The sequence below is a fragment of the Vitis vinifera genome, chromosome 10 (genome assembly GCF_030704535.1).
Source record: "Vitis vinifera cultivar Pinot Noir 40024 chromosome 10, ASM3070453v1".
Classification (NCBI taxonomy): domain Eukaryota; kingdom Viridiplantae; phylum Streptophyta; class Magnoliopsida; order Vitales; family Vitaceae; genus Vitis; species Vitis vinifera.
In genome coordinates, this window is record NC_081814.1 from 5,300,456 (window position 1) to 5,322,016 (window position 21,561).

At 34.9% G+C, this 21,561-nt stretch overlaps 3 protein-coding genes across 4 annotated transcripts; 1 reads left to right on the forward strand and 2 right to left on the reverse strand.

The window, feature by feature from the left end:
• Positions 1-372: 372 nt before the first annotated feature.
• Positions 373-8,179, reverse strand: LOC100262495 (uncharacterized). Of its 2 annotated transcripts, XM_059739922.1 has the most exons (11): positions 7,835-8,179; positions 6,916-7,095; positions 6,314-6,395; positions 6,112-6,219; positions 5,798-5,956; positions 3,514-5,082; positions 2,603-2,782; positions 2,024-2,105; positions 1,838-1,945; positions 1,524-1,682; positions 373-941 (listed from the first exon to the last, which is right to left on the reverse strand). In XM_059739922.1, exons 6-11 carry the CDS (start codon positions 3,763-3,765, stop codon positions 745-747), a joined length of 978 nt encoding a protein of 325 aa, XP_059595905.1. In that variant the 5' UTR covers positions 3,766-5,082; positions 5,798-5,956; positions 6,112-6,219; positions 6,314-6,395; positions 6,916-7,095; positions 7,835-8,179; the 3' UTR covers positions 373-744. The 2 variants fall into 2 exon arrangements, with proteins under 2 accessions (XP_059595905.1, XP_002267927.2); XM_002267891.5 differs by having other exon boundaries at positions 3,514-5,956; positions 7,835-8,154.
• LOC100257380 (uncharacterized) lies at positions 4,886-14,228 on the reverse strand. Its single transcript, XM_059740425.1, has 6 exons — positions 13,997-14,228; positions 7,835-8,109; positions 6,888-7,095; positions 6,112-6,219; positions 5,798-5,956; positions 4,886-5,082 (listed from the first exon to the last, which is right to left on the reverse strand). The coding sequence occupies exons 1-6, from the start codon at positions 14,226-14,228 to the stop codon at positions 4,886-4,888; spliced, it is 1,179 nt and encodes a 392-aa protein (XP_059596408.1).
• Positions 14,229-15,923: 1,695 nt separating this feature from the next.
• Positions 15,924-16,802, forward strand: LOC100258948 (uncharacterized). The gene has a single exon (XM_002267179.5). The coding sequence runs from the start codon at positions 15,924-15,926 to the stop codon at positions 16,746-16,748; it is 825 nt and encodes a 274-aa protein (XP_002267215.2). The 3' UTR covers positions 16,749-16,802.
• The last annotated feature ends 4,759 nt before the right edge of the window (positions 16,803-21,561 follow it).

The following is a 21,561-nucleotide window of genomic DNA, read 5'->3' on the forward strand; positions in this document are numbered from 1 at the left end:
CCCCTCCATTCATCCAGCCATGCTGGTTTCAAATTGATAGGCATTCTGCATTTGATGTTCTGAATCTTCAAAATTTCATGCTCAAAGTATAATCAACTCGAGCAGCACACATTCAATCTATGCAGGATTTTCATTCACCTTCAATCCCAGTGCCATGGTAGAGGGGAAGACTCGAATAAAAGAAAATACTAGGTGACTGCATACAAGGCTGAACTTTGGTGGAATGGTAATCCTGTCCTGACCTTTAGGGGCCCGCTGGTTCTGCCATTATCATGTCCATGCTAGAAAATTATTCTCTTCATGCGACTTCTTTCTAAGTTGGTATTGTGATTAAGATGTAAGATACTACGCTGAAACCTGAACCTGCAATCATTTGTATCCCATGCTCAACAGAGATCCAAGGGAGGCTTTATTATTTACTTCCCAGCTCAATCCTTTACATTTAAATATGAAAACTAGGACGACCAAGACGAACCATTCTGAAGACTTACTGATTGAATAAACACACCAGAATCAGAGAGCCAAGAGACGCTATCTCTGAATTTCTCATCTTTAGATTCCAGTAGTCTAAATGCGTGGACGAGAAGGCTGGTTTTTATTCTCCAATGACAGGGCTACATAAGAATCTAAGCATTGACCATCTACACCTGCCCATCACACATTGTACCAGATAGTAGATGCTCATAAAGAGTTTTAAAATCATGTCATCCCCTTTGAGGCATATGATAATTCATAACCATAACATCATGGAATGAGCAGTATCTTCCCAAAATGCTTGCCGCTTTCCATGAGCAGGTGAGCCTCTGCTGCATCCGTCAATGGAAAATACTTGTACACCACAGTCTTAACCTTTCCGGCCATGATTGCAGGCCAAACATTCTTCTCCACCTCACTCACAATTACAGCTTTGTTTTCCAGACTTCTGTTTCGCAAACCAGCCGCTGCAGAAACAATTGCCATTTAGTACAAACTTATCCAGTGTATTTACAAATTCTTTAACACAATCTAATAACCATTGTTACTGACACATGGAGTTTTGTGCATAAATTTACTAGTTTGGGTAGTGATAACATGGCTGACAGAAGCAAGGTGCATGATCCAAAAACAATAGAGAAAGTATGATATAAAAGCAACTTGTCAAGAGATCTATCAAAAAGAAAGACAGACCCCATTAAAGGCTGCGTCAAGAGAGAACAAACATCTAGAAAATATTTTGGGATGACACAAGGAAAACAAATGTTGTAACTAGAAAAACTTTGCTATTTCAGAGGAAAATATTAAATTCCCGAGTGTTTCCAATTATGGCAAATGTAAAAGATATTTTCCCCGGAATTTCCATATACCTGACCAGATTGAGAAACAGGATTTCCAAGAAGTAAGACAATCCAGAAAAAAAGGATCTATGGTAATATGGTTTTTCCTTCGGCTTGCCAGAATCCACGTCTGGACTCAACTTGGATGAGATTAATCAAGTTGATTCAACTCCAAAACCACAGAAAAATCTTCTATAGAGAAAGTGGTACCTTGCACTGTAAGGCGCCTTGCAAGTAAACCTGAAAGATTTACTTCTGCAACTGTTCCACCCTGAAAACCAATAATAAAAAGCCTCCCATCAACATTTAAACTATCGATATTTCGCTGAAAGTAGGCTCCTCCAATATTATCCAGTATAACATCAACACCTGTCATTAAACATTTTTGGGGTTAGATTTTGACAATCAGAATAAAATAGAAGATGATTATTTATCTTTCCAAACATTCCAGAATAGTGGATTTGGTGCAAAAAACGCAATTCCATCCTCAATTGAGATTTTAGTTAAGATGCCATAGAACATACCTTTCCCTCCTGTTTCCTCCTTCACCCGTGCAACAAAGTCTTCAGTCTTGTAATTGATGCACACATCTGCTCCAAGATCCTTGCAAACAGCTAATTTTTCCTCATTTCCTGGTGGAAAAAATGGTCGAAAACATGTGAAGACAAGGAATTGGTGCCATGAGATGAGGTAGATTAGTGATGGCAAACCTGCTGTAACAAATACCCTTGCTCCTATGTGTTTTGCTATTTGAATAGCAAAGATACCAATTCCACTTGAACCCCCATGAACCTGAAATATTATCAGTCCTCTTTCACAATTCAACCATGCATAAAAATTCCATCTGGATAAAGGGAAAAAAACAAAAAAAAATACCATTCGGATTGTCCATCAATCGCCCATTTGTTGATAGGATCAACCAAAAGTAACTCTTTGTGGTAATCATCTTACTTCAACATAAAATTTTTTCTTTTGGGGGTAATTAATATCAACCATCCAACATAATTTTCCAGAGAAGGGTTGAGAAATTGCCATGACAAACCATGCAATAAAAAACAACATGGTCTTGGATGCAATGAAATCGTGGGACAGGATGTATTTAAATAAGAATATGATGATGTAATGTTGTAATTAGAACCATGACTCTTCACACACATTAAACACCAACAGGGTAAATTTGGGTGCATTGGACGTTTTTAAACCAATAGAATATGCACAACCCCATTAGGCTAAGTTATGTACTGGTAAATGTATCATGCACCAGAAAATAAAAAAGACTGAAAATTCACCAGGAATGTTTCTCCTGCAGACAGTTGGCTCATCATAAAAACACTTGACCAAACAGTACATGCAACCTCAGGAATACCAGCAGCATCCTTCAGGGAAACACCAGATGGAACAGGAAGAACTAGCCCAGCTGGAGCAGCCACTTTTTCAGCATACCCTCCACCAGAAAGAAGAGCACACACCTGTATACCACTAACTGTCATACAGATTCACCATGTATATTATGAACTTGTACACAGGAGGAAGCAAAATCACACAAAGGATAGCATTAAAATCAGTGCTTTCTCTCCTAATCACTAACAGATAGGAATGTTGTGGAGTGTTGCCATGATTCACAAAACATGACAAAGGAGATGGCCAATCGATCCATTGCAATATAAAGCCTGTTAGTTTAGCAGAAGGGAAAATGGTTTTTTCATAAAAGCATTGAAAAAATGAAGACCATGAACATGTCCATTTCAGAACCTGTTAAATTGATAAAGTGCTTGCATTCTTTAAAGCACACAAAACATTATTTTAACCATATTCAAGAAATAATTCATTTTCAGGAAGCATTTTTGGAAACAAGTTCTGCAAGTAGGCTACCAAACATGTTTTCTGCATCCATTTCTGTTTTGGAAAACAAAACACAGTTCTTATTTCTGCTACCAAACCGGCCCACAATATCTTGAAAAAGTTTCAGTAAGCAAACTGGTAATGACCCCCCATAACCATACATTGACCAATTTTCTTACAATCATAAACTTGAGAAACCAATAAGCTCAATAATTTAATCTATATTAATACACAAAATCAATCATAAATTTCCCACAAGATTCTCAACAAATACTCCTTAACACAAACATGAACAAAAATTATAGCTGAGAAAATACAGGAACAGAAACGAAATCAAAATATTAGGTAATTGAAATACCTGATCGCCAACCTTCCATCGGACGACGGCCTTTCCAACAGCTTCGATGATTCCAGAACATTCGAGACCGGGGTAGGGACTGCCGCCTTTGGGGGGAGGGTGTAAGCCCTTCCTCTGAAGCGTATCTGCTTGATTAATGGCAGCGGCCTCCACTCTAATTAGAACTTCATCATCTCCAATTTCAGGGTTTTCGACTTCTTGCACCTGGAGAACTTGGGGATCGCCGGGAGTGGTGATCACTACGGCTTTCATGGCTGCAGGCCGGACTGTCAAAGCTACTGTTGGGATGTATCAATCTAGTAAGACTATACAATATTTATAATCAAGTCTTGTGTTTTTTATTATTATTATTATCATCATCTCTACAGCTAGGCATGGAGTGATGGAGACCCTTTTGCCCTGGGGTGCTGAAAAGCTTGGCAATTGAAGCCCATTGCAGTTACTGAAATTCCTATCCTTGCTTTGCTCGAATGGAGGACAGGAGCATTGTGGTTTTGTTTAGAATGTTGTGTTAGTAAATAAGCTACTTTCTCATGCAGTTCCACTTCTACCTTTACCATTTTGTATATTCATTAAGCCATTTAATGGAAACCTCTTCATGGACAAATTCAGCAAATAGCCACTCCATTCATGCACTCCTGTTGATCTCAGATTGACAGATATTCTGCATTTGATGTTCTGGATCTTCAAATTTTCTTGCTCAAAGTATAATCCACTGAACCAGCACACCTTCCATCTATGAAAGTTTTTCATATTTTTCATTCGCCTTGAATCCCATGTCAGGGTGAAGGAAAACGAATTTTTAAAAAAAAGTAAGAACTTTCAGAAAAATTCAATAATTCATTAAAAAAAATTAGATTTTTTTTTTCAATAACTAAATATAAATTAGTTAAGAATAATTAAATTTTATTTAACCGTCACCAATGACATGGTATTATTCAGGCCATTTTGTTTCCTGTACGTATGAAAGTACAAATTAACGGTCATTTACATGCCAAAAGAAAAAGGACACCCATAGGAGATGATGAAAGTTAACACATATTTATTTTTAATCTAGATCATGATGCATACTTATCTCTCTGTGTGTTTAGAGATGTACTCCATTTTTTATTTAATTCTCTAACCCTTAAATCAAAATTAATTTTTCGGAATTGTTCCTTTATGTAAATGACAAAGATTTGAATTCTAGTAGTCTAAATGTTTGGACGAGAAGGCTGGTTTTTATTCTCAAATGACAGGGCTACATAAGAAAATAAGCATTGACCATCTACACCTGCCAATCACACATTGTATCAGATAGTGTAGATGCACACTAAGAGTTATAAAACCATGTCATCCTCTTTAAGGCATAAGACCATTCATACCCATAACATCATGGAATGAGCAGTATCTTCCCAACATGGTTGCTGCTTTCCATGAGCTGGTGAGCCTCTGCTGCCTCCGTCAATGGAAAATACTTGTACACCACAGGCTTAACCTTTCCAGCCGCGATTGCAGGCCAAACATTCTTCTCCACCTCACTCACAATTGCAGCTTTATTTTCCAGACTTCTGTTTCGCAAACCAGCCGCTGCAGAAACAATTGCCATTTAGTGCAAACTAATCGAGTGTCATACATATTATTAATACAATCTAATAACCACTGTTACTGAAACATGGAGCTTTGTGCATAAATTTACTAGTTTGGGTAGTGGAAATAACATGGCTGACAGAAGCAAGGTGCATGATCCAAAAACAATAAAGTGAGTATGATATAAAAGTAACTTGTCAAGATTCTACCAAAAAGAAAGAGAGACCCAATTAGAAGCTGTGTCAAGAGAGAAAAAACATCTAGAAAATATTTTCAGATGATTTAAAGCAAAAACAAATATTGTAACTAGAAAACCATTGCAATTTCAGAAATGTTTCTTGCAGGAAAATATTAAGAGAATGTTTAAGGGTGATTTTAGAAAACGTTTTTAATATTGCTAACACTTGAATGATAAAAATTTTCAAATATTATAAATATTAAAAGCGCTTCCTAGAATCATTGTCAAACAGACTTTAAGTTCTTGAGTGTTTCCAATTATGGAAAATGCCAAAGGATTTTTCCTGGAATTTTCCATCTACCTGGCCAGATTGTGAAATAGGATTTCGAGGAAGTAAGAAAACCCAGAAAAAAAAAAAAGAATTTACAGTAGTATAGTTTTTTCTTGGCTTGCCAGGATCCACCTCAGTTCTTAACTTGGATGAGATTAATCATATTGATTCAACTCCAAAATTATCTTCTACAGAGAAAGTGTTACCTTGCACTGTAAGGCGCCTTGCAAGTAAACCTGAAAGATTTACTTCTGCAACTGTTCCACCCTGAAAACCAATAATAAAAAGCCTCCCATCAACATTTAAACTATCGATATTTCGCTGAAAGTAGGCTCCTCCAATATTATCCAGTATAACATCAACACCTGTCATTAAACATTTTTGGGGTTAGATTTTGACAATCAGAATAAAATAGAAGATGATTATTTATCTTTCCAAACATTCCAGAATAGTGGATTTGGTGCAAAAAACGCAATTCCATCCTCAATTGAGATTTTAGTTAAGATGCCATAGAACATACCTTTCCCTCCTGTTTCCTCCTTCACCCGTGCAACAAAGTCTTCAGTCTTGTAATTGATGCACACATCTGCTCCAAGATCCTTGCAAACAGCTAATTTTTCTTCATTTCCTGGTGGAAAAAATTGTCAAAAACATGTGAAGACAAGGGATTGGTGTCATGAGCAAAGCATTCCATGAGATGAGGTAGAATAGTGATGGCAAACATGCTGTAACAAATACCCTTGCTCCTATGTATTTGGCTATTTGAATAGCAAAGGTACCAATTCCACTTGACCCCCCATGAATCTGAAATTTTATCAGTCCTCATTTCATAATTCAACCATGCATAAAAAATCAATCTGGTTAAAGGGAAAAAAACCAAGAATTTATTGTTTGGATTGTGCATTAATCACCCATTTGTTGATAGAATCAACCACAAAATAACTCTTTGTAGTCTTCATCTTACTTCAATGTAAAATTTCTTCTTTTGGGGTCAATTAATATCTGCTATCCAACGTAATTTTCCAGAGAAGGGTTGAGAAATTACCATGACAAACCATGCAATAAAAAAAAGACATGGCCTAGGATGAAATGAAATTGTGAGACAGGATGTATCTAAATAAGAATACGATGATGTAATATTCTAATTAGAACCATGGCTCTTCTTCCTCCCTAATCCAATATTGATGCACACACATTAAACACCAAATAAATCTGTGCGCATTGGATGTTTTTAAACCATTAGAATATGCACAACCCCATTAGGCTAAGTTATGTATCAGTAAATAGATCATGCACCAGAAGATAAAAGAGACCGAAAATTCACCAGAAATGTTTCTCCTGCAGTTAGCCGGCTCATCATAAAAACAGTTGACCAAACAGTACATGCAACCTCAGGAATAGCAGCAGCATCCTTCAGGGAAACACCAGATGGGACAGGAAGAACTTGCCCAGCTGGAACAGACACTTTTTCAGCATACCCTCCTCCAGCAAGAAGAGCACACACCTGTATACAACAAACTGTCATACAGCTTCACCGTGTACCAGGAAGCAAAATCCCATAATGATAGCATTAAAATTGGTGCTTTCTCTCCTAATCACTAACAGATCGGAATGGACTGCATTCCAGTGGTGCTATGATTCACCAAACATGACAAAGGGGATTCCCAATCGACCCATAGCAACATAGAGCCTGTTTGTTTAGCAGAAGGGAAAATGGTTTTTTCAAGAAAGCTTTCATTTTAAAAAATGAAGACCATGAAGATGTCCATTTCACAACCTTTTAAATTGTTACAGTGCTTGCATTTTTTAAAACACACAAAATAATATGTTTACCATCTTCTACAAAATGATTCATTTTCAGGAAATGTTATCAGAAAAGAGTTCTGAAAGTAGGCTACCAAACATATTTTCTGCATCCATTTCTGTTCTGGAAAAAAAAACACACTTCTTATTTCTGCTACCAAACCGGCCCACAATATCTTGAAAAAATTTCAGTAAGCAAACTGGTAATGACCCCATAACCATACACTGACCACTTTTCTCAGAACCATAAACTTGAGAAACCAATAAGCTCAATAATTTAATCTATATCAATACACAAAATTAATCATAAAATCACAAGCATATCATAAATTTCCCACAAAATTCTCAACAAATACTCCTTAACACAAACATGAACAAAAATTACAACCGAGAAAATACGGCAACAGAAGCGAAATCAAAATATTAGGTAATTGAAATACCTGATCGCCAACCTTCCATCGGACGACGGCCTTTCCAACAGCTTCGATGATTCCAGAACATTCGAGACCGGGGTAGGGACTGCTGCCTTTGGGGGGAGGATGCAAGCCCTTCCTCTGAAGCGTATCCGCTCGATTAAGAGCAGAGGCCTCCACTCTAATTAGAACTTCATTATCTCCGATTTCAGGGTTTTCGACTTCTTGCACTTGGAGAACTTGGGGATCGCCGGGAGTGGTGATCACTACGGCTTTCATGACTGCAGGCCGGACTGTTGAAGCTACTTTTGGATAAAATGAATGACAGTAAGAATATGCATAATATGGGTTATTTGATTAAATGGTATTTGAAATTTTTTTTTGAAATCTAACCCTCCGTTATTTATTTATTTGTCTGGACAAGAATACTTTTATTATTATTATTATTTATAAAAATAACCCTTATTTTTAAAACCCATATATAAATATTTGAAATAATAAAAAATATTTATGTAAAAAAATAAATTACTTTATTAAGAAAAAACATGAAAAATATTAAATTTAGGATTTGAGGATTATTTAATCAATTTTAATAAAATATTTTTTAAGTCGTGTTTTATTATCATTATTATTTGTTAATATATTAATAATTCCATTGAAATGTTGGCAAGTGTTGGTGATGAATCATCCTAGATTTTTTTTGTTCAAGTATTGAAATATAATAAAGATAATTTACCATTTAAGTTAGTGTTTATAGATTTTTTTTCTTTAAAATAATATTCTTTTTCCATATTCCTTTATTGTTTAATATAAATTACTCTTTTCACAAAAATTTGTGAATAATTTATTTATTAAAATTATTTTGTATATTTCTTTATTCTTTAATATATATTTTTATTTCTTTTTATAAAAAAATTTAAATAATTTATTTATTAAATATTCTTATTATGTTTTATATATATATATATATATATATATATATATATATATATATATATATATATTACTTTTGTTTAATATAAATATATTAAGTTAGCATTGAATTTATATGCTGATTTTTAGAATATAAAAATAATTTAATGCTTAATAAAAATAAAATATTAAAAATATTTTTTTAAAAAAATATTTAATTTCAATAAATTTTTATTTACAAAATTTTGGTGAAATTTAGATTGGATTTAGAAAGTATTTTAAAAAACAATTTTGAAAAATAGTATTTGAGAATTAAAAGTATGCTATGGTTTTATAAAACAAAAATTATTTGAAAATCTAAAATGTTTTTAATTAATTTTTTATATTTTTAAATATGTTTTAAAACACTTTTTTTTTTTTTTATATGTAATGTTTTCCGTTGCAAAACAAACTACTGAGTCACTGACGCCTGGAATTTCGTTCACCCATTATTTTTCCTAATTTATTGTGATTTCCTCGATAAATAACTCAAAATTAAGAAGGAATGGTTTAGCTTTGAATCCTAGCCTTCAACGAGCGATGGGTAACCCATTGCCCGTGGCCACCTTGGCATTTGGGGATGATCATGATATATAAGCTGATAATATATATATATATATATTCCCAAAATATTAATTTTATATCCATGCAAAATACTAAAAGTAAAACTTTATATGTAAGAGGGTGTTTGGTAATCGGGAAAGATGAATGAGGATAAACACCTTATTTATTCCTTCCTTCATTCCCATTGATTCAAATAAAAATCAAATCTCACTTATAAGTAAGATTTTCATCTCCTAAAAAAAATATAAAATAATCTAAAATTATTATTTTGTCATTAAATTTCATTTATCAAGTTGTGATGCATTTTCATCCCATAATAAGTCTATTTTTTAGTCTTATTATTTAGCAATAAAAAAACTCTCAATTTTTTTTAAATGAACATTAAAATAGAAATAAATAATCATTCCAACATAAAATTTTTAAGTTCATTCAAACACTAAAAATGAAATCACCAAATTCATTTCTATTCACAAAAAATAAAAACGGAAACAAAATATTCATTTTCATTCCTTATTCTCGTGTGCTAAATATCCCCTTAAATTTTATATCAAGGAGAACACTAAAACTAAAACTGTAGTAAATAAATTAATTGTAACTATTTTATTTTGTACTTTTCAAAAGAAATCTTTTAAACCATTGAAGTTGCACATAATATTTTTTTTACTAGATTAGGGTCTACGATATTAATGGAGTCCAAAAGATACCGATTATGTACTCTTTTATCAAAATATATGTTTTTTAATAGACACCACACATATCTTTTGATAAAATATATATGTTTATTTAATTTAATTTGATTATATTTTAACAGACAATAAATATGTCTATCACCGAAGTCATTGTTTGGTTGAAGTTTGTAGGGAATTAAACTGAATTCCCAACCCGTGAGAAACAAAAATTAGAGAAAACACAGGCCAAAGAAAAACAATCACACGCACAAAATAGTATTTACGTGGTTCGGCAATTTGTCTATGTCCACAGAGTTGTAGGGATATCACTATTATCAGGGAAGAATACAAAGTACAACCTAGCGGCTACAATATTCTCTCTCTATATATAACACGACAACCCCACCACACTAAAAAACCCTAATTACAAAAGGTGGTTCCACAATGGGCTAAACGAGCCCAACAGGCCTCAATAAATCTCCCATTAAAAAGCCATGCAATATTATTCAGGTCGGGTCGTCAAATCGGATCAAACAAAACTAGGCTCCACAAAGCCCAACAAATCTCCCACTTGGAGACTAGTCCAATCACCAACATCAAACCGCTATCCTCCAAGAAACAATCCTTCATCCCTACAACTCATCCTCATGTCCTCAAGCTAGAAGACCAATTGAAGCTGCACACAGCTTCAACTTCTCAATAGTGACACCCTTAGTCAACATGTCTACAGGGTTCTTAGATCCACAAATCTTCTCAAGTATTACCAGTTTATCCTCATCAAGATAACGGATAAAGTGGTATTTTGTTTGTATATGTTTCGACTTTGAATGAAAAGCCGAGTTTTTGGCAAGAAAAATTGCACTCTGACTGTCACTGTGTAGAATGCCCATCTCCTGCTTCTTACCCAATTCATCTAAGAAACCATGTAGCCAAATCATCTCCTTTCCAGTTTCAGTTGCTGCAACATACTCAGCTTTTGTAGTAGACAAAGTAACAATCTTCTGTAGATTTGAAGTCCATGATATAGCTGTACCACCTAGAGTAAAAAACAAACCCAGTAGTACTCTTTCTACTATCAATATCACCAGCAAAATCAGCATCTACATAACCTTGCAGTTTCAAACTTGCACCTGTGAAGCAAAGACATGTATCTAATGAACCCTTCAGATATCTTAAAATCCACTTGTTGTGCAAAGCCTTCTTTCCTACTGGCAATTCAGTCAGTTCCCATGTCTGATTCCCCAATAGGGAATCCATCTCATCCTTCATGGCTAACTCCCACTTGCTTGAATTCTCATCTTGCAAGGCTTCATCATAACACTCTGGCTCACCACCATCAGTCAACAGGAGATAATTTAAAACAGGTGAATAACGTTGCGGAGGTCTAATGTTCTTGGAAGATCTGCGAACTTCAGCTACAGGTGTACTCAAATCTACCTGTGAATTTACATTCTCCTTATCTTTTTCACCCCCTTTTTGGACAGTACTTTCAGTCAATTCATCTAAGTTGACAAACTCAGATTTCTTTTGATCTATCTCTGTAACATCTGACGTTACAGTTGACCTATCCTTGTACATAACCTGTTCATTAAATATCACATTTCTACTTCTGATGATTTTCCTATTTTGTTCATCTCAAAACCTATAGCCAAATTTCTCATCACCATAGCCAATGAAAAAACATATTTTTGACTTTGCATCAAGTTTACTACGAGCATCAGAATCAATATGAACATAAGAAACACAACAAAAAACTTTTAAATGTGAAAACTTCACCTTTTTATCGCTCCAAATCTCCTTAGGAAGTCTGAACTCCATGGGAACTGATGGTCCTCGGTTTATCAGGTAAGCTGTAGTGCTAACAGCATCCGCCCAAAAAGTTTTTGGTAGTCCAGCATGCAACCTCATACTTCTAGCATGCTCATTGAGAGTTCTATTCATGCGCTCAGCCACACCATTCTGCTGTGGTGTCCCAGGAATGGTCTTCTCCATCCTAATTCCCTGTGCAACACAATACTCACTGAATCCTCCATCTATGTACTCTCCTCCATTATCTGACCTCAAACATTTTACTTTCAAACCTATTTCTGTCTCAACCATGACCTTCCACTTCTTAAAAGTTGCAAATACATCAGATTTATTTTTCAGAAAATAAACCCATACCTTTCTACTTGAGTCATCAATAAAGGTGATGTAGTACCTTGAACCTCCTAGGGATGCAACCGGAGAAGGCCCCCACAAATCAGTGTGTACTAGTTCCAATTTTTCAGCCTTCGGTGTCCTGCCAGTTTTCAAGAAGCTCACATTTTTTTGCTTTCCTAAGATGCAACTTTCACACATGTCAAAATGAATGGACTTCAATTCTGGTAGTTTTCCTTTTGACAGCAACATCTTCATCCCTTTCTCACTCATGTGACCAAGTCTGCGGTGCCATAGGCTTGTATCAATACTTGCATCAGCAACTGCAATTGTGTCTCTTGGACATGAGGTCATATACAGAGTGCCAGTCTTCTTTCCACGAGCCAATACCCTAGCTCCCTTTGTAACCTTCCAAGTACCACCAACAAATAGTATTGCATGTCCTTCATCATCAAGTTATCCAATAGAAATCAGATTCCTCATCAGGTCAGGAATATGTCGAACCTTCTCTAGTAACCAAACAAACCCATTGGGCAACGATATCCAGATATCTCCCAGACCCACAACATCCAAGGCTGAACCATTAGCCAAATACACCTTACCAAAATCACCTGCAACATAATTCTGTATGATTTCTCGGTGTGGAGTGGTATGAAACGAAGCTCCTGAATCCAAAACCCAATCATCAAGTGGACTGTCTACTGTAAGAAGTAATGCATTCTATACCTCTTCTATTACAGCATTAGCAAAATCATCTTCATTCTTCTTCTTAAGGCTTTTGCATTGCCTTTTAAAGTGACCTGTTTTCCCACAATTCCAACATTGTACTTGTTGGCCTGATCTAGATTTGCTTTTGTTCCGATTAGAATTTCTGGAATTTGATCTACCCTGATTTGAATTTCTATTATTACCTCTGCCTCTTGTCTCAAGGTTTAGGGCAGAACCAGGTCCTGAGGTTTCACCTGCATCTCTTCGGTGAATCTCCTCAGCCAGAATTAAATCTCGTATATCATTGTACTTGAACTTTTCCTTTCCCGTAGAATTGCTTACTGCCATCCTCATTGCCTCCCAACTATTTGGCAAAGAAGCCAAGACGATCAGAGCACGAATCTCATCATCAAAATCAATTTCTACAAACGACAATTGATTTGTGATTATATTAAATTCATTCAAATGTTGTGCTACTGATGCATTCTCTGCCATCTTCAAATTGAACAATTTCTTCATTAGATCCACCTTATTGTTTGCGGATGGCTTTTCATACATACCGGACAAAGCCTTCATCAGATCTGTTGTGGTCTTCTCCTTTACAACATTGTGTGCAACAGACCTAGACAGAGTTAACCTAATAACTCCTAGAACCTGTCTGTCAAGAAGCGTCCATTCCTCAGCCTTCATACTCTCAGGTTTTGTCCCCAAAAGAGGCCGATGTAATTTCCTCCCATAGAGATAATCTTCAATCTGCATCCTCCAATACACAAAGTCTGTGCCATCAAACTTTTCTATTCCAAACGCCTTTCCTGCTTCCTCTGCCATTGCTCCCACTCAAACCTAACCCTAGCTCTGATACCAGTTGTAGGGAATTAAACCGAATTCCCAACCCGTGAGAAACAAAAATTAGAGAAAACACAGGCCAAAGAAAAACAATCACACGCACAAGACAGTATTTACGTGGTTCGGCAATTTGCCTACGTCCACGGAGTTGTAGGAATATCACTATTATCAGGGAAGAATACAGAGTACAACCTAGCGGCTACAATATTCTCTCTATATATATAACACGACAACCCCACCACACTAAAAAACCCTAATTACAAAAGGTGGTTCCACAATGGGCTGAACGAGCCCAACAGGCCTCAATACATACCTCTGCAAACAGCCTCACATTTGGGGGAGTAACAATCAAGAAAGCATCCCTTAGATTTCCCATCTTTAGGTTGGACCTGGGGACACTGAACTGGGCATGTTACATATTTCAAAAAGCATTTGCTACCACGGTTGTAGCATGTCACACGCTGTGGCTTGATAGGTGGTCGTGGTTTGCCTCCTGGACCGTGGTCGTACCTGCCCCTGCTTCCATCACCCCCAATGAGACACATAATAGGAGAACGATCACCACGGATTGAATGCTTGATGCCTTCATTTTTCCCCCCTGTAGTAGCAAAAAAGAAGACTCAAAGCATGCAGTTCATAAGAGAAATGGAATTTGATATGAAGTTGATCCATAGTCTTGCTGCTTTTATAGGATATAGAAAGTGGAATGATGCTAAATTTTGAGAATTGGTTTGATTGGAATCTACAGAAAAAGGAGTGGGAAACTAACAAACATATTAATTAAGATGTGCAGAGTTTGGTTTCTGAAGACTTGAAGAGTTCCACTCGGCCTGTGGTGGTGGTGGGAGGCGACCAAACAATTGGCTGAAAATGAAATTGAATCAAAATTTGTGTTGTCTAGGCATTGCAGTACTGAGTGCTATTGCTTTATTAAATAAGAATTTAGATCTAAATTTCAATCTTTATGAGAATAGACCATGACTTTGTTGTGCCAACGAAAGCTTTGATGCCAACAATGTTAGTTCAAGAACACAAAGATAAAACAATATCACATACGGTACACGAGGTTTTAACGTGGTTCGACCAACCATGCCTACGTCCATGGATGAGAGAGAATGATTCCACTATACAATAGAGAATATTACAGAGGACAGAACCAGATACAATTATTGGATTCCCGAAACATCCCATGTTTCCCCACTCCTTGTATCCATACCTTACTACGAGCCCTCTCGCTCCACCAGGTACCTCCCGTTCTTCCTCACATCTCTATCCACCTCGTATAGTCCTTATAGGCCCATCTCCATCTCATAACTTTTTCCCCTCATGACTTAGAATATTTATAGAGATATTTCCAACAACCTTCATTATTCTATAAGAAAGTCTAATATTACAATAATATATCAACCTAGAAATATTCTATATAATATTGTTTACAAAAAAAAAAGGAATCTATACTAATTAGGAATTTGGGACACTTCCTAACAATCTCCACCTTGGACCAAATTACATGAAGTTAATCTTCAATCTCTCCATGAAACAAACCTTTTTGTATCATATCACCACAAAAGAGCAATCGACTCCACCTTCAGTGAAAATTCCTTTTATTTTCATCTTGTGTGCTTTGTGATCTTTTACTCTTCCAGAAATCTTCAACCCAAGCTCTGATACCAATTGTTGTGCCAACGAAAGCTTTGATGCCAACAATGTTAGTTCAAGAACACAAAGATAAAACAATATCACATACGGTACACGAGGTTTTAACGTGGTTCGGCCAACCATGCCTACGTCCACGGATGAGAGAGAATGATTCCACTATACAATAGAGAATATTACAGAGGACAGAACCAGATATAATTATTGGATTCCCGAAACATCCCATGTTTCCCCACTCCTTGTATCCATACCTTACTACGAGCCCTCTCACTCCACCAGGTACCTCCCGTTCTTCCTCACATCTCTATCCACCTCGTATAGTCCCTATAGGCCCATCTCCATCTCATAACTTTTTCCCCTCATGACGTAGAATATTTATAGAGATATTTCCAATAACCTTTCTTATTCTATAAGGAAGTCTAATATTACAATAATATATCAACCTAGAAATATTCTATATAATATTGTTTACAAAAAAAAAGGAATCTATACTAATTAGGAATTTGGGACACTTCCTAACAGTATGAATTATGCTTGCAAATTTTAGTAACTGTTTACAGTGACTGCCTTGAATTATCAGGAAAATGGAAGTAATCTGTATTATTATTGATGAAACAGGACGTAAACCAAATTGCAATGGCGTGGGAGCTGCCTGCTTTGACCCTCGCTTCATAGGTGGAGATGGCATTGTGTTCTACTTCCATGGCAAGGGCAATGAGCATTTCAGCCTGGTCTCTGATATCAATCTCCAAATCAATTCCCGGTTCACTGGTCTCCGCCCTGCTGTAAGAACCCGGGACTATACATGGATCCAGGCCTTGGGTCTCATGTTTGGCTCTCACACCTTTACCCTTGAAGCCACAAGAACTGAAAAATGGGACAACGAGGAGGATCACTTGCAGTTCTCTTATGATGGAGAAGCTTTGTCCATTCCCGAAAGGCTCTACTCGGAATGGACCTCTCCAGAAAATAATCTCAAAGTGGAGAGAATTGCAAGCAAGAACAGCGCCATAGTCACCCTCTCCGAAGCTGTAGAGATATCAGTTAATGTGATTCCAGTGACGGAGGAAGATAACAGAATCCACAATTACCAGATACCTTCCAACGACAGTTTCGCCCACTTGGAAGTACAATTCAGGTTCTTTAATCTGTCAGCTCAAGTAGAGGGAGTTCTTGGGCAGACTTACCAACCTAACTTCCACAATACAGCAAAAGCGGGTGTTGCAATGCCTATTGTTGGTGGGGCGGACAAGTACAGGACTAGTTCTCTTCTCTCGGCAGACTGTAAGTCATGCCTGTTCTCTCCCAGCAACAACGTGACAGGAGAGGGCTTACTATCAATGGAATATGCCACACTTGACTGCACCGGTGGGGTTGGCAGCGGCAATGGAATAGTGTGCAGGAAATGAACACCTGCATGCCTTCGGTTCTTCCTTTATGTGATGTTTGTTTGAAGTACGTACTATATATATAGTATTTATGGAGCCCTTTTGAAGGTAAATTTTTCACAGTAAAACCGCTGTGTCAAATAAGGGTTTAGTGAGGTTTGTGATGGTCTCTCTTTAAGGACAATAAGCTTGGATTATTCGAAGTTTAGTCCAAGTATCTGGTCGGTTAATTTTCCTACCAGAATCAATTGTAAAATCCTCTTGCAGCGTCTCATTCCAAGATTCAATCAAACACAAGGGACAACTTATTTCACCTACATGGCTATCTCTTTTTGTGCCTTAAATGGAAAGTACTCCACTAATTTCTTATTCTAGAATTAACATGATTAATTATATTATATTTAGCATCATCATGAGGTCGCATCTCATAACCTTTCCTATTAATATTAGGGCTTAATCAAGCCTCATACTTGTACCTAGAGAGAAAAAAAACCATCATATAGAAATATTATGATACGCCACTAGCTAGAGATGCATAAAATCAGACGACCTTCACCTTGGGCAATCAGATGCACCACCCTCCCACCAATCAATATAACCTACCTGATCTAATAACTTGGCCCAAAAGCAACGTAGCATGATTGACAAAAAAACTAAGAGCAAGCCTAGGGTAGAGAAAAAGCCCATAGCAATAACAAAAATAACTATAAAAAGGGGGAAAGCCACCCCCTCAAGGGAGGAAAAAATCTTGCCTTTCAATAGAAAAAGTAAAAGGTTTTTACATTTTCAACCACTAATTTAACTAAAAAAAGGTTTAAGCTCTTTCATAAGTAGCCTATAATTTATACCGAGTTGACAAATTTTACTATAAAATCTTTAGTATAAGAACTTGTACTTGTCCTTAATAATTTTTTTTCCTTCAACTATTCTCAAGTCTTGTTGTCATCAATTAAGAAATATTCTATCATATTTTTAATAGCCAAATTTATTAGAAATTTTATTTATTTACCTTTGTTTTCTCCTTCATGCTTATAGAAACTCTGATCAAAATATGAGTACCATGTAAATAACCAATAAATGTTGTAAAAAAGGAATTTTTTTTTCTTTTTATAGTCATGAATTAGGATAAAGGTGGCCTAACATATTATGGGATATAAAGATTTGTTAAAAAAATATATCTTCTTCGGTTCTCCTTGTCATCCTAAGGGTTATGTTTGATTCTTGGAAAGTACTATGAAAAGAAAAAATTTATTAAAGAAAATAATTTTTTTTATGTTTGGTTGTATTATGAAAAAAATAAAAGAAAATCAAATATAATTAAAACTAATTAGAAACTCATTAAGTTTTAAGTTATTTAATCTTTATATTGAAAAATTCAAACAAACGAGTTTGAAATGGATTTTAAATTTATTTATTTATTTTCCTTAGCTTTTTCTCTCATATTTTTTCTCTTTATTTTCTTTTTCTTGTATTTTTTTTCAAACTTTTTAGGAATTAAACATGGACAATATATTGATATTAAAAGTAAGGATTGTTCAGAAATTCTTGTATAAAGTCAACCGATATGTTAACAAATTTCGATGAAATGATATGATATGGATGGAGGACCATCATTACTGTGTGTCAAGTTATTGTATACTTTGTCATTAGATTAGGTGATTATAAAGATAATAAACCTTTTAAATTATATCATTAAATAATTTTTTTTCGTTATTTGGAAAGCCTATTATTTTTATTTATTTATCCATAATGACTGATCTAGATATGAAAAAAAAAAAAAAGAGACAACAAAATCTTTAAATATTTAACCAAAATTAACTATATCATTTATTTTTAAATTCTAACTTGCAAACAAATAATAATTTTTTGTGAAAATAATTTGCTTTTTAACCTTTTCTAGTGGGGCCACAAGTAGCCACCATTTATTAAGTTTTGGAGGCTTTTAACTTAGTGGTAAGGATTAGTTAAAGAGAAATATACTAAATTAATTTTCATTTAGTTGTTTGACTAAATCCACACCTATATTTCTTTTAGTAGTGGCTGCAGTGCGAGGTTAATTTGATCAGTCGACAAAGATTATTAGGCATTTAGAAATTTTGTCAAACTAAGCCCTACCTCTTCTCTGAACGCTTGTTTACTTTCAAGTCCCTGTTTGATTATGGATGAGATCACATTATTAATCCATGTCAAAAGCAAAGGCAATAAGTAGTGGGCATGTGTCTAAATATGTAGTGGGAATGTGTCTAAATATGATAATTACACATAAATTAGGATATACATACAAATTATTCTAACAAAGGTTGAAAAGCGAGAGTCGTAGTTCATTAATAGTCATCGCCCGGCTGCGGACCTACGACCAGGCAACAAAGACTCCACAGGAAGCCCTCAAACAAATGTTGGCTACTTACCACCAGGTCAAGAGAGTGTCTTCAAAACCAGACTCAGCCCATCTTAGTTTATATGTTTGTTAGTTTCCCACTCCTTTTCCGGCGGACTCAAAGAAAGCCGGTTCTCCACTTTTAGCATTAATCCACTTTCTAAATCCTGTATAAGCATCAAGAGTATGGATCAAATTCATATCAATTGCATTTCTTTATTAACTGTTCTGAGTTTTCTTTTTCGCCAATTAGGGGGGAAATGAAGGCATCTTGCTTTCAATCTATGGTCATCGTTATGCTATTATGTGTCTCATAGGGTTGATGGAAACACTTGCGGCTACTGTCAAACTTAAAACAAGTTGTTAATTAGTTTTAGCAAACTCTGTAATTAGTTAGTAGAGCTAACAACTTTCTATTATGAAAAGTTCTCTATGCTTTCAGAATTCTCTAGTTTCATCCATATCTATCTATGTATAAAAATCGAGTAGATTAGAAGTCAATAGAATTGTTGAAACTCATACATAGAAAACCCTCTACAATTTTTATCATGGTTCATCAATCAAACATGGTATCAGAGTTGCTGCAATGACTATGGCCTAGTATGGGTAGGTACACCATTAGGGTTTACACACACTTAAGTGTGCAATAGCTTGGGTCAGACCTAGGAGTGCATGCACGGAGCTAGGAGCGGAGCATGACAAATATTGGATGTGAGTTGTGTGGCGAAGACAATAAGGGATATTGGTAACTTGGTGCATGAGCTGCATGTTGGCATTGGGATATGCATGAACCTTGGTTGAGAAGGTCACGAAACCCTGTAACATATGATGAAAGGTCTTGATGCTAAAGAAGGATTGATTTGGTAAGGCACACAAGGGTGCATGCATGCATGTAGACCCAAGACAGTGTATAATATTATAAAAGTCTACCATTGGACTTTTAATTTATCCCAAATTAGCTCTAAAACTTCTAAAATTTTTTGAAAGGCGAAATACATACTATAAAAAAGGTTTGGAAGGTTTCCTAATAAATTTTAAAATAAATCAATTGTGAAAAAAATTAAGTGGCGGAGGAGAAAATCCTGCTATTGTAGCTAGACTCTTTAAGATTGCAATGAACTTTAAGAATAATGAACTAAAATGCTTTTGGTAATATTTTTATTCGTTTTTAATAAAAATGTTTTTTAGAAAATCATCCATTAAAATATTTCTTTTATAAATATTATAATTGATTCTTCAATACCATAAGTGATTTTTCATATATTTTGAAGTTTTTTTTAAATTTTATCAAACATCTAAAGACGTTTGGTAACTATTTTTTAAAATAATTTTGAAAAACAGTTTTTGAAAAATTGTTATGTGATGTTTTATAGAATAAAAATTTGTTTGGAAGTTTAATTTTTTTTAACTTGTTTGTAAAATTTTTAAATATGTTTTAAAAATAATTTTTATATTTAGTATTTTATTTTTAATCATTCTACATGTTTATATAATTATTTTTTAAAATAACTTTTAGAAAACAAGTAAAAATAAAATAAAAAAACTAAAAGAGTATACAATTTTTTGTGGAGAACAAAAAATTATTTTCGACAATAGTTACCAAATTGGCTCCATTTTTTTTTTTCAAAAACAAGTTTTGAACTAAAAACATTTCCCAAGTAACTCGGATTCGTACTTACATATTGTTTTTAACCGTAAATCCCTAAATCCTTAGGCTATGTTTGGTTCCCAGAAAATTTGAAGGAAAATGCAAGGGAAAGAAAATATAAAGGAAAAGTAGAAGGAAAAAAAAAAGTGAAGGAAAATAAAAAAATAGATTAAAAATTGATAAATTATTTTTTTTGTTACTTCAAACTCATTTTATTTATTTTAACTCATTAATATAAATATTAAATAATTTAAAAATATATAAGCTTTTAATTAGTTTTAATTATATTTGATTTTATTTTATATTTTTCATATGACAACCAAATATGAAAAAATCATTTTCCTTTACATTTTTTTTTCTTTCCTTAGTATTTTCCGAGAACCAAACATAACCTTAATGTTATGGTGCGTTCCAATAAATAGTTCAACCATTGGATCATGCCCATGTGGATGCTTTTGAGTTTTAACTTCTTGTTGAAACACCTAACATTTGGTACTCCAGAGTCATTATTGGCTTCACATGGTAATGTCTTTTTAATGGTAACACGAGCTTAATTAATTTGATCATCTGACAAGAATTTGGTAGTTGCACTCGCACCATAGCAAGTTGTACGTCAAACCAAGCATACCAACCTCAAAGTCAATATTTCATTGGAAGATCACGTTATCCCACGTCAAAAGCGAAGCCGACGTCGAGTTCGGATATACACTGTAATTCTATCAAAGGTTGATCGAAAAGCTTAAAGAAGTATATGGCCCACCGCAGACATATTAGAATGTTAATTCATATTAGTCCATACCCCGACTCTG